The 10,889-nt window shown below is 38.0% G+C and overlaps 1 protein-coding gene across 1 annotated transcript; it reads left to right on the forward strand.

Moving 5' to 3' along the window:
• The first annotated feature begins 323 nt into the window (after positions 1 to 323).
• On the forward strand, positions 324 to 10,671 carry LOC127585978 (granzyme K-like). The gene is made up of 5 exons (XM_052043739.1): positions 324 to 466; positions 559 to 703; positions 4,201 to 4,336; positions 7,140 to 7,415; positions 9,388 to 10,671. Exons 1-5 carry the CDS (start codon positions 403 to 405, stop codon positions 9,583 to 9,585), a joined length of 819 nt encoding a protein of 272 aa, XP_051899699.1. The 5' UTR covers positions 324 to 402; the 3' UTR covers positions 9,586 to 10,671.
• The last annotated feature ends 218 nt before the right edge of the window (positions 10,672 to 10,889 follow it).

The raw sequence follows: 10,889 nt of genomic DNA on the forward strand, positions 1-10,889 counted from the left end.
ATTTTTCCCTTGTGCTTTTCTGAAGAGCTAGGATGTTCACTTACGCTTAGTATTTCAACGTTCATTTTAAATGACTAACAAAAACAATAATGTGTGATTAAAATTAATCTAATTTGATGTAATGTAGTTCCTCTATATCCAAAGTATATTTCTATTTTATTTTTCATGCTTCTTCAGAGCTAGGGATTTTCCCACCCACATGTAGTTATGCTTTTCTCACCATGTGGGTGTAATTTTGAAATTTATTGGTTGTGGCAAAATGTGTTATGACAGAGCTGTTATAAAATTTAGCACCTTGGTACAGCAAAAACATTGCTTCTATACTTCATTCTATCACTTGTTAGTTACACATCCTCCTCTAACTAGCATAAATTAAGACTGTTTTTACATAGTGGTTTTAAAATGATTACTATGCTTCAAGGGGTATTCATCACTTCAATAATCAGTGCTTTAGCAGTTCAAGACTGTGAGTATATATATATATATATATATATATATATATGGAGATTTTAGCTTCACAGAAACTTGAATCAATATCAATAACAATATTTATTGTAGGTACCTGTGTGAAAATTATTGGAGGTCAGGATGCTAAACCTGGTACAGGATCTTACATGGCACTCATAAAAGATACAGCGGAAAACTTTTGTGGTGGAATTTTAATCGATAAGCTCTGGGTCCTGACTTCAGCAAATTGTGTTGTGTGAGTACTAAAGCATTTATTTTTGATCCATGCTGGTCATTCTGAAATTAATGAATCAAAAGCTTATGGCATGGAAAATTTCTGTTTTCTCTTTTCGATCTGGTATTTTCAAATTGTTTTTAAGAGTGTTTTCAGAATCGTACTTGAATAACTTGTTCTTTTCGATTTTTGCGGTCTATAATAGGACTTGTATGGACTATAATATCTTTAAAAGGGTACATGAATTGAGCTTATTTTATCCAGATCCAAACTGATACCAGTTCTTAGAAAAACAAGACATTATTAGTGCAGTTGGACAACTTTATTCAGATCATAAGGGCGTTGATTTTGGAAAAGTTAAAACCTGCTTTTGCATTGTGCCTTTCTTAACATTTTGCTTTTTCATAGCCAGTTCAGTAGTTTTTAAGTATAGTAAATGTGGGACCCAACTTGTGCACAGTAAGTTTCCACAAACATTAATGGCCAGGCAATCTGTTTCAATAATCTTGATGGAGGATGGTTAGGCACAAGCAATAATTCCCCTGCTTGTCTGTGAATTAGCGATATTGGGTTTCTTATGTCTACCTCAAGTCAAGACTAACCAAGTCGAGTTTATTGTCATATGCACGAGTACATGTATGCACTGGTGCAATGAAAAGCTTACTTTCAGCAGCATTACAGGCACATCGGATTAGAAATACAACATTCACAAGAAAAACACAAATGAAACATAAATTATACAAAAATTAGACAAGAAAGAACACAATTAGAACAAAAAGAACAAAGTCCATTGTAGTGCAAAGTGGTCAAAGTGATCATAGTGTTTTTATATTGAAGTAGTGATTAGGATTGTGCAGGTTTGGAAGCAGCTGTTCTTGAACCTGGCCATGTGAGACTTCAGGCTTCTGTTTCTCCTGCCTGCTTGTTGCTGCAAGAAGGTGGCATGGCCCAGATGGTGGGGATCTTTGATGATAGATGTTGCCTTCTTGACGCAATGCCTCATATAGACACTTTTGATGGTGGGGAGGGATATGCCAGTGATGTGAGTTTGGATCTGGCTGAGAGAAACTCAGATCATGTATGGTTAGCTACTTCCCACATTCCTAAACCTTCAGCACCTCCTGAGGTACCACAAAAAATAAATTTAAGCCTATCAATCCAAACTGGGTCCATTCAATATCATGACTGATCTTTTACCCCAATTCCATTTCCTCTTTCACTCCTCACTTCCAACTTCTCTTAGTTCCATTCTCAGTCCTTAATAGCTTCATCAACTGAGTATTCCCATTCTTTAGGGGTTAAATGGTTGTAAAGATTCAGCTATTTCAGAATCAGTACACAGTAAACACAGTAAGAAATGGGGTAATAGTAGACTTAGATTTAGGGATGAGCTGGGGCAATTGGACAGGGACCCAGTGGGAAGGACAATTTTGCTGGCACAAATTAAAATTCAGGTGTAGCATAGTTAAGGAAAAGGTGAAGGAAAGGGAATTTAAAAAATGTAGTTAGGCCAAATTGGCAGGCTGAGATTAGATTTATCACTAACGGATTGGAAAGGCTTCTTGAAGTAAATTGTTGTCAGAACAACGAGATAAATTCAAGGCGGAGATTAAGGGCTCAGACCGAATATCTTCTCAATAAAAGAAATGGAGAAGTTCTATAGCAAAACTTCTATTAATATTGATGAATATACAGGAAAAGTTATGGTAAAGAGGGAAAATTGTAACAAATAGCAGAAGTTTACACTGCAGCAAGCTATGAGGAGTAATGAAGATGCCCGGGTGAAAATGACGGGGAAATTAGGAAGACAGAGATAAGGTAAGGTAAGGTAAGGTAAGGTAAGATAAGATAAGATAAGATAAGATAAGATAAGATAAGATAAGATAAGATCAGATCAGATCAGATCAGATCAGATCAGATCAAATCAGATCTTTATTAGTCACATGTACATCGAAACACACAGTGAAATACATCTTTTGCGTAGTGATTTTGGGGGGCAGCCCGCAAGTGTCGCCATGAACATGTATGGCAGGTGAAATCAAAATTGTTTTATAAATATATGTAAAGAAAGAAAGAAAGAAGGTAACAAGGGAAAGAATAAATTCTTTTAGAGGTCAAAATGGCGACAAGTGAGTGGGGGAAGAGGGTATGGCGATAGTTCCATATGATACTTCAATGTTCATGAAAGAAGGAAAGTAACCCAGACATTGAAATTATTGAAAAAGAATGCATACAATTAAAAATAATAGCCATTAAAATAATCAGCATATTATGGTGTCTGGCAACCAAGAAAATGGGTAAATGCCTAACCACAGATAAGCTATATCCTGGGTTCTTAAAATAAGTAAGGGAGAAAATAGCACTGGCTGTGAATATCATTTTCCAACAGTCCTTGGTCATATGCACAGTGGCAAAAGACTGGGAGACAGCTAATTTTGATTATTGATTTGGCAAGGAGAAAGAGGTACACTATCATTGGTAACAGGCTGATCAATGAAAAACAAATCCGAAGTATGGTGTAAATCAAGTATGGAGAGGTTAGTTGAATACAATCAGCATAGATTTGTTGGAGAAACAAAGGACTGCAGATGCTGAAATCTGGATGAAAAACACTATGATGCTGGAGGAACTCAGCAGGCCAGGCAGCGTCCGTGGAGAAAAGCAGGCAGTCAACATTTCAGGTCAGGACCCTTCTTCAGGACTGAGGATAGGATAGTGGGAAGTTTTGGTTGGATAAGTTGTTTAAGAGGACAATATGAGCCATTTGCCTTTACTGGCCTTGGTACAGATTATAAGAGCAGATGATTATGCTGGAACTGGTAAAAAAACACCAGGTGGACTGCACCTGGAGTACTCCTTACAGTTCTGTTCACCCCATTATGGGACATGTGTGATAGCAATAGAGAGGGTAGAGAGGATATTTACAAGATGCTGCCAGGACTAGAGAACTATTGCTATAAGAAGCCACTGGTTGGACTATTTCTTTCTTGTTTGGATATTTAATCAAGGTGTACAAAATTATGAGAGGCCTGGACGCATGAACAGGAAGAACCTATTTACTTTGATACAGACATCAGTAATCAGCAGGGTTAAGTTAATTGGCAAAAAAATTAGAGGGTAATTTTTTCCCACAAAGAATAATGGAGCCTGGAACTCATTACGTTGAACAGGTGGTGAAGGCTGAAAACTTCATTATATTTAAAAAGCTCTTGAATGAGCACATCAAAAGCCAAAACCTACATGGTTATGGGCTGAGAGGTAAGAAGTGAGATCAACCCAAACATTTCCATTTTTTTGCCAGCATAGACATAAAGGGCCAAAAGGCCTCCTACTGTGTCATAAAAACTTTGAATGACAAATGTATCCTCATTCCAGTTGGAGGTAATATTGCATTTATTTTGAGCTTTGGCTCCCACAAGGTCTAGACTCTCCAACTTGAGGAAATATCAATGCAACATGTATTCAGAGAAGCAATTCAAGAACTTTGTTTCAACTCTTATTTGTCTATTTTATCCAAGGAAACAACTTAGTGTGTCCATTGGAACACACTCCTTTAAGGATAGAAAGGAAGCACAGACGTTTGAGGTGGTTGAGGCTAAAGTACATAATAAATACAACATTAAAACAGAATGGAATAACTTGGCTCTCCTCAAGGTAAGAAGTGCTCAATGTGAATGAATGAATGTATATACGTATAGTAATAAATACCATCTAAATAAAAAGGGGGAGGGGAGGGCGGTCCTCCTTCCCTTCCCTCCCCACTCTCTCCTTCTGATCCTCCTCTAGTTCTCCCATGTTTGTCCCCTTCCTCACCCCACCCCCCTCCAGCCCCCCTCATAACCCATCTTTGTCCCCTTCACCATCCCTCCCCGGTTCCATCCACCCACTACACACTCAGTTCACCCACAGGCTCCCCGCCCTTCCCCTACCTAGTTCTGGGTTCATCTGCCATTCACCTGTCACATAATAGTCCCCACTATCACCTCCTTTACTTACCAGATTCCAGCATGGTAGCCTGTGTTCCTGCTTATCGTCCCTCCAACATGTGTCTACAAACTTCACACTCCCCTCACTCCATCTCACTCAATCTGCCTTCATTTATCTGCCACCTGCCACAGTCTCCCAACTCTACCTTACGCCCCCCCTCCCCCCACCTAGCGCAACCTGCCCATCATCTTTCGCCCATCTTAGGTCCACCAGTCAGCTCAGGCTTCTGTTTCACCACTCTCCCTCTCTTCTTTGTATTGTCCATCTCCCCTCTCAGTCCTGATGCAACAGTTCCTTTCCTCCCCACAGATGCTGCTTGACCCACTGAGCTCCTCCAGCAGATTATTTGCTGTTCTAGATTCCAGCATCTGCAGTCTCTTGTGTCTCAAAGCAAAAAGTATCATAAAAATAAATAAAAAGTCTGCAGCTTATTTATAAAACTAAAAAAAATTATTGAAACAATATGTGCAGGGTGTTTGCATTTGGGTTTTCATATAAACATATGAGATAAACTTGATCAATTGACCAATCATAGAATTATCATAGAAAATTGAATATTTTCTGAAAATTAAGCTGTTGCACAAAGTAGAATCAATTACAAGATCATACAATGCCAAAGAGGCAATTTGGCCCATCGTGCCACACTTTTGGTCAACTCCGTTGCTCTTGCCTCATACCCCTTTTACCACTGAATTTGGTTCCTCAATGTGGTATATGTAGTATTGCTTGTAAAAAGATATTTGTTGCTTTTAGGACTGCTACCTCTCAAGAACTGTATCACATGGTTAACTGTTCTTTGGATTGCAACATTGTTTGTACAAACCACCAGACCTTCACTCTGGAGGAGCCACTATAATAAACAGTCATATTTGTTGATCTGAATCTTTGTTAGATTATTCAGTGCTTCACACTCCAGTCAAACAGAGAACTCAGATACTACATCCACCATTTCAGATTGTGTTCCAGATCAAACTCACTGCATAGAAAAAGTATTTCCAAATGTTATCTCTTATTCTTCTACCAAATATGCATTGTCTGCATATTGATATATTGCCAGTTGTATGAAAAACACTCATGATTTTAATTGACTCCTTCAAAATTTCCTTTATACCTTCTTGTTCAAAGGAGGGTAAGCACAGATTTCAAATTCATCCATATGTTCTACGTTCTACATTTCTGCATCTTCTTAAGGCCTTGATATCCTCCCTATATTGACATTCCAGAAAAGAAAACAATGTTCTAGTCAAAGCCCAACTTTGTTTTACAAAAGTTTGGCATAATTTTCTTGTTTACTTCATTTTTCTATTAATAAAACCAAAGGTCAAATATAACAGCCTTTACAACTTTTCTTGCCATCTTCAAAGATTTGTGTACATACATCATGGGCTTCTCTGACCCCACAAACCCTTAACTGCTCAATGTAATTTGCAAATAAATATGGTAACTTACACGAGTAAGTTATCAACAAAGTTATTGAAGATGTCACTGACAGTGCTTTCAAGTGCTACATATTCTCCAACAATCTGCTTTTCAATGCCCAATTTTGGTTTCACCAGAACAATTCAGCTTCAGACCTCATCACAGCCTTGGTCCAAACATGAACCAAAAAACTGAATTCCAAAGGTGAGGTCAGGGTAATTGCCCTTGACAGAAAAGCAGCATTTGGTCAAATGTGGCAGCCCTGGTAAAACTGAGATCAATGACCATCAAGGTGAAAAGACCATCTGAGCTTCTTAATCAATGACTTTCCTTCACTTAAGTTTTAAAAGAACCTTAAAAGGAATTATACAGTCAGAAATGGGATGTTTGCTGATGATTGCACAATGTTTAATCCACTTACAATCTTTCATTAAACGAAGCAGTCTATGCCTGCATGCTAAGGGCCTGGACAACACTTGCCATAAGATATCTAGAGGCTGGATATCCTACTGCAAGTGACTCATCGCTTGACATCTTAAGGCCTTTCCACCATCCACAAGACACAAATACTCTCTATTTGCCTGGACGAGTACAGTTCCAATAATGTTCAAGAAGAACTTAATTGGCACTCCATCAACCATACTGAGCATTCATTCCCTCTGCCACTGGTGCAAAATAGCCACTGTTTTTACCATCTACAAAATGCCTTGCAGGTTCTCACCAAGACTATTCCAACAAGACCTCCCAAACCCTTGAAATTTACCCACAAAAAGGTCAAGTGGTTCAGGCCCAATGGAAACACCACTGCCTGCATGTTCCTCTCCAAAACACATGCCTTCCTGACTTGGAAGTGCATTGCTGTTCCTTCATTATCTTTCTAAATGGTGGAACTCACTGCCTGACAGTACTATGAGAGTACTTTGACCAGAAAGACTGCAGAGGTTCAAGAAGGATGCTCACTGTCACCTTCTCAGGGGTAGTTGCGGATGAGCAGTAAGTGTTGTCCTTTTATGTGACATTTTTAATGCCATGTGTCTTCCTTTTCCTACAGCTGAATACAACTGCAAAACTGAATAAGTTAGTAAAGACCCTGTCATTGCCAAAATCAGCAAAAGATATCAAACCTGGAACAAAATGCAAGGTTCTAGGATGGGGACAAACCACTCCAAAGGATGAAGATCCCTCAGACATTCTGCAAGAAACAACTGTAACTATCATAGACCGGAAAATCTGCAACAGTGAAGGGTATTACAATAAAAATCCTGTCGTAAATGATGATATGCTCTGTGCTGGTGATGAATCTGGGAAGCAAGCTAAAATGTGCAGGGTAAGTTACAAATTTCACATAAACTTTGTGTGATAAATAAACGTTATGTCTGTAATTAATATTAACGATATAGTTGTTCATTCCTGTCACTCCCTTTATTTTTTTTTGTATCATCTGCTCCCAGTACTCCTCATGGACTGGAGAATGGTTTCCAGTTCCTGGTGCCAGATGTAGAGATTTGTTTCATAATATTAAGCTAAGCTTGAGTTTGATGCAAGTTACAATAGTGAACTGACAGCTTGTTTCACAATAGGCAGAATTTTCTTTCCCATAGATTTTTGCCAAAGACCAATTAGACCAATAACCTGTCGGGAGCAAATTTTTAGTTATTTTCATTTGCATCGGTCTACCTTACACAAAACCTCAGAATTAAAAATTTAGGCAGCTTCCTGGTCTTATTCTTTGTACAGATCATGCACAATTTGCTCAATTCTAGATTTTTTTCAAGCGTTTAATCTTCAGGTGGAAAGGTTCTGAAAAATTTCCTTTTACCTCCAAAAATACATTAGTTACAGCATATATCCTTTTACATTTCAGTTTTTCCATTTGATTCCCACAGGTAATATTTTCATGGTATTGTCTGAAACCATTAGGAAATGTTAATTATTCCAACGTGGATTAGACTTTTTAGCATATACCATGTGTTCGAGTTCAAGGGATGAAGTTCAAAGAAGTAAAACCAAATCTGAAAAGGTGGTTTTCCCTAACAGAATAACTGATATGAAGAACTGAGGATGAGACTCTTTTGCAAACTAATTAATCTTGGTGATTTGTTGAAATGTGGTTTGATGACAACAGAAACAACAGACAGGTGTGATCGAAAAATTCACATGATGTATAAGGGATAGTTCCAGTTTTCATTTATTTATACTTGTCCCCTAATTGTATACATAGAACCTAATTAAAACCCTCAGCTCAACTTGACTCTTTCTAATCCTTTCAACAGTTTCAAAATTAAAATGATTTCTCTACCACACTGATCCCCTATTGCAATCTAATTCTATTTTGAGATTGCCAATTTGGATTGATTTGAATTGAAATTTCAAATAGCAGACACCATAAGGTTTGGATTTATCTCTTCAGTGCTCTTTGAACCCACTCAAAAGTAATAATGCTACTATTAGTAAAGTATTTACAAAATAACGGATCATGGATTTTGTTGAAGCTCATGACCAGCAATAAGCTCACTATCAACAATTCATATTTCAATGTTTGTTCTGCAAGCTAATTAGACTGAAGCTTATTTGTTTTGATATATTAATCTGTAAGACTGGGGAAGGAAAATGGCAACATTTTAAATATCACCTGAACAGATGTAGACTGTTCCTTTCAACCTTCCTGCAGGTAGGTGCTGGGATTTGGGAGATGCTGTTAGAGTAGCCATAGTGAGCAACTCTAGTACATTTTATAAATGGCAGACACCATAGCCACAGTGCATTGCTGGTGGAGGGATTGGATGGTAGGTAAGAGACGAACCACCAGGGCTGCTTTGTCCTGGATGGTATTGACTTTGTAAGTCTTTTTGGATCTGCAGTCTACCCCAGTAAACCAGACAACTAGAAAGTTTTCCATCACATTCTTGATTTGTGTCTTGTAGGTGATGAAAAAGCTGGGGGGATTGGGGAGGTTGGGGGAAGGTGTTGGTGAGGAGTAGCCAGTCAGGAGATGAGCCAACTTCTGACCTTCTTTGTATTTAGTACAATTTTGTGACTGGTTCACGTAAGTTTCTGTTCAATGGTGATCCAATCAGAACGTTGATGGTGTGAGTCTTGGTATCCTATTGTTTATTAGGGTACCCATATTGCTATGTAATGACCAAATTACAAGTAGCATCCTTTAGGACCATTGGTTTGAATAAACCTACTGGACAAGAAGTTGCTATATTTAAGGAATTTGTCATGATGTTCCCCTTTGTCACAATGTTACTATCTATCATATGAAGGTTCTAACATATTTATCTGTTTTATCACAGGGAGACATTGGTGGACCATTAATATGTAAAAGTTCATCTCTGAAAAGCAAGTCATTAACTGGCATTGCTATCTTTGCAAAGGGATGTGATGTCAAGAAAAAGCCCGGCATTTATACACGTTTATCTAACAAATACATCCAGTGGATAAAGAAAACAATCAAATCCAAAACCAAGAACATTTCAATTGAGCAAAAATGATAAGAAACCACAGTCTACTAGGTTGAAACAGTAATTATTTGTTCTTTTAAGGAATAATTTTTGAAAGCTTAACCTAAATGATTAGCTAGTGACTACACATTAAATTTGTATAAGCTGTACATGTGTAAATTCAGTTACTCAGCAGCCAACAATGTTCAGGCTCCATTTGACTAACTATGCTCCCAGTTTGTTGAATGGGAAAGCTCATTAGCATCAAATTTGACAGAATAGCATACTAAAGGATTTTGTCACTAATTAAAATTACAAAATTATGAAGGATATACATAGTTTAGATGGTCAGGGTCTTTTTCCCAGGACGGGGGGTCTCAATCCAATTGGCAAATGTTAAGGTGAGGGGGACAAGTTTAAAGGAGATCTGAAGGGTAAGTTGTTTCACGCAGAGAGTGATGAATATTTGGAATGAACTGCCAGACAAAGTGGTAAGGGCAGATACCACATAACGGCAATATTTATTAGGCATTTGGACAGGCACTTGAGAAGGAAAGGCACAAGAGGCACACAGGGCTAATGCAGGCAATTGGATTCACGTAGGTAGGCATCATGGTCGGCTTGGACAAGGTGGGCTGAAAAGGCCCATTTCTGTGTCATACAATTCTATGATTACTGGACAAATATATATTGGGGAATTAGGGGAATAAAGGGATAGGCAGTGCAAGAAAGAGCTGTTGAGGTAGATCAGTCACAATTTTATTGAAAAGCAGAACAGTCACAAGGGGCAGAATTGCTTACTCCTGCTTCTATACTTTTTGCTGTTTTCACACACAAAGTCTCTCCATTAATGAGGAAAAAGTTGACTGGTGAGAGCCTGAAAACTGATTGCCAAGTGACTGAATTTATAAGCCTACACTTATTGCAAATTTAAGATGTTTAACATGGAATTGCATAACATGATAGCATTTGCAATATACTTCTGCATCTTGATACAGTTTAAGACTACTTTTAACCTCTGCAATTCAGCTTGTACACAAAGACAAATCTCGCTAATGTTCTATTGTTGTCGCCTTCACAACTTTATACTGCAACTGAATTTACCAAAAATAAAGAGCTGTTGAATCCATTGATTGACACGTTGTGTGTTGTGTGCACTTTTCAGTATATTCAAGATATTCCCTTTATCCTACCTATCCCTCCCTCATTCACTCTACAACTTAATATTCACTTGTTTTCTCTCTTTCCATGTTCTGCAAAGGATCCTTAACCTGAAACATTAACTCTGTTTCCCTTTCCACACACACTGCCTAAATGATGAGTGTTTCCAGCATGTTTTGTTTCTATCTCATATT

The sequence above is a fragment of the Pristis pectinata genome, chromosome 2 (genome assembly GCF_009764475.1).
Source record: "Pristis pectinata isolate sPriPec2 chromosome 2, sPriPec2.1.pri, whole genome shotgun sequence".
NCBI lineage: Eukaryota > Metazoa > Chordata > Chondrichthyes > Rhinopristiformes > Pristidae > Pristis > Pristis pectinata.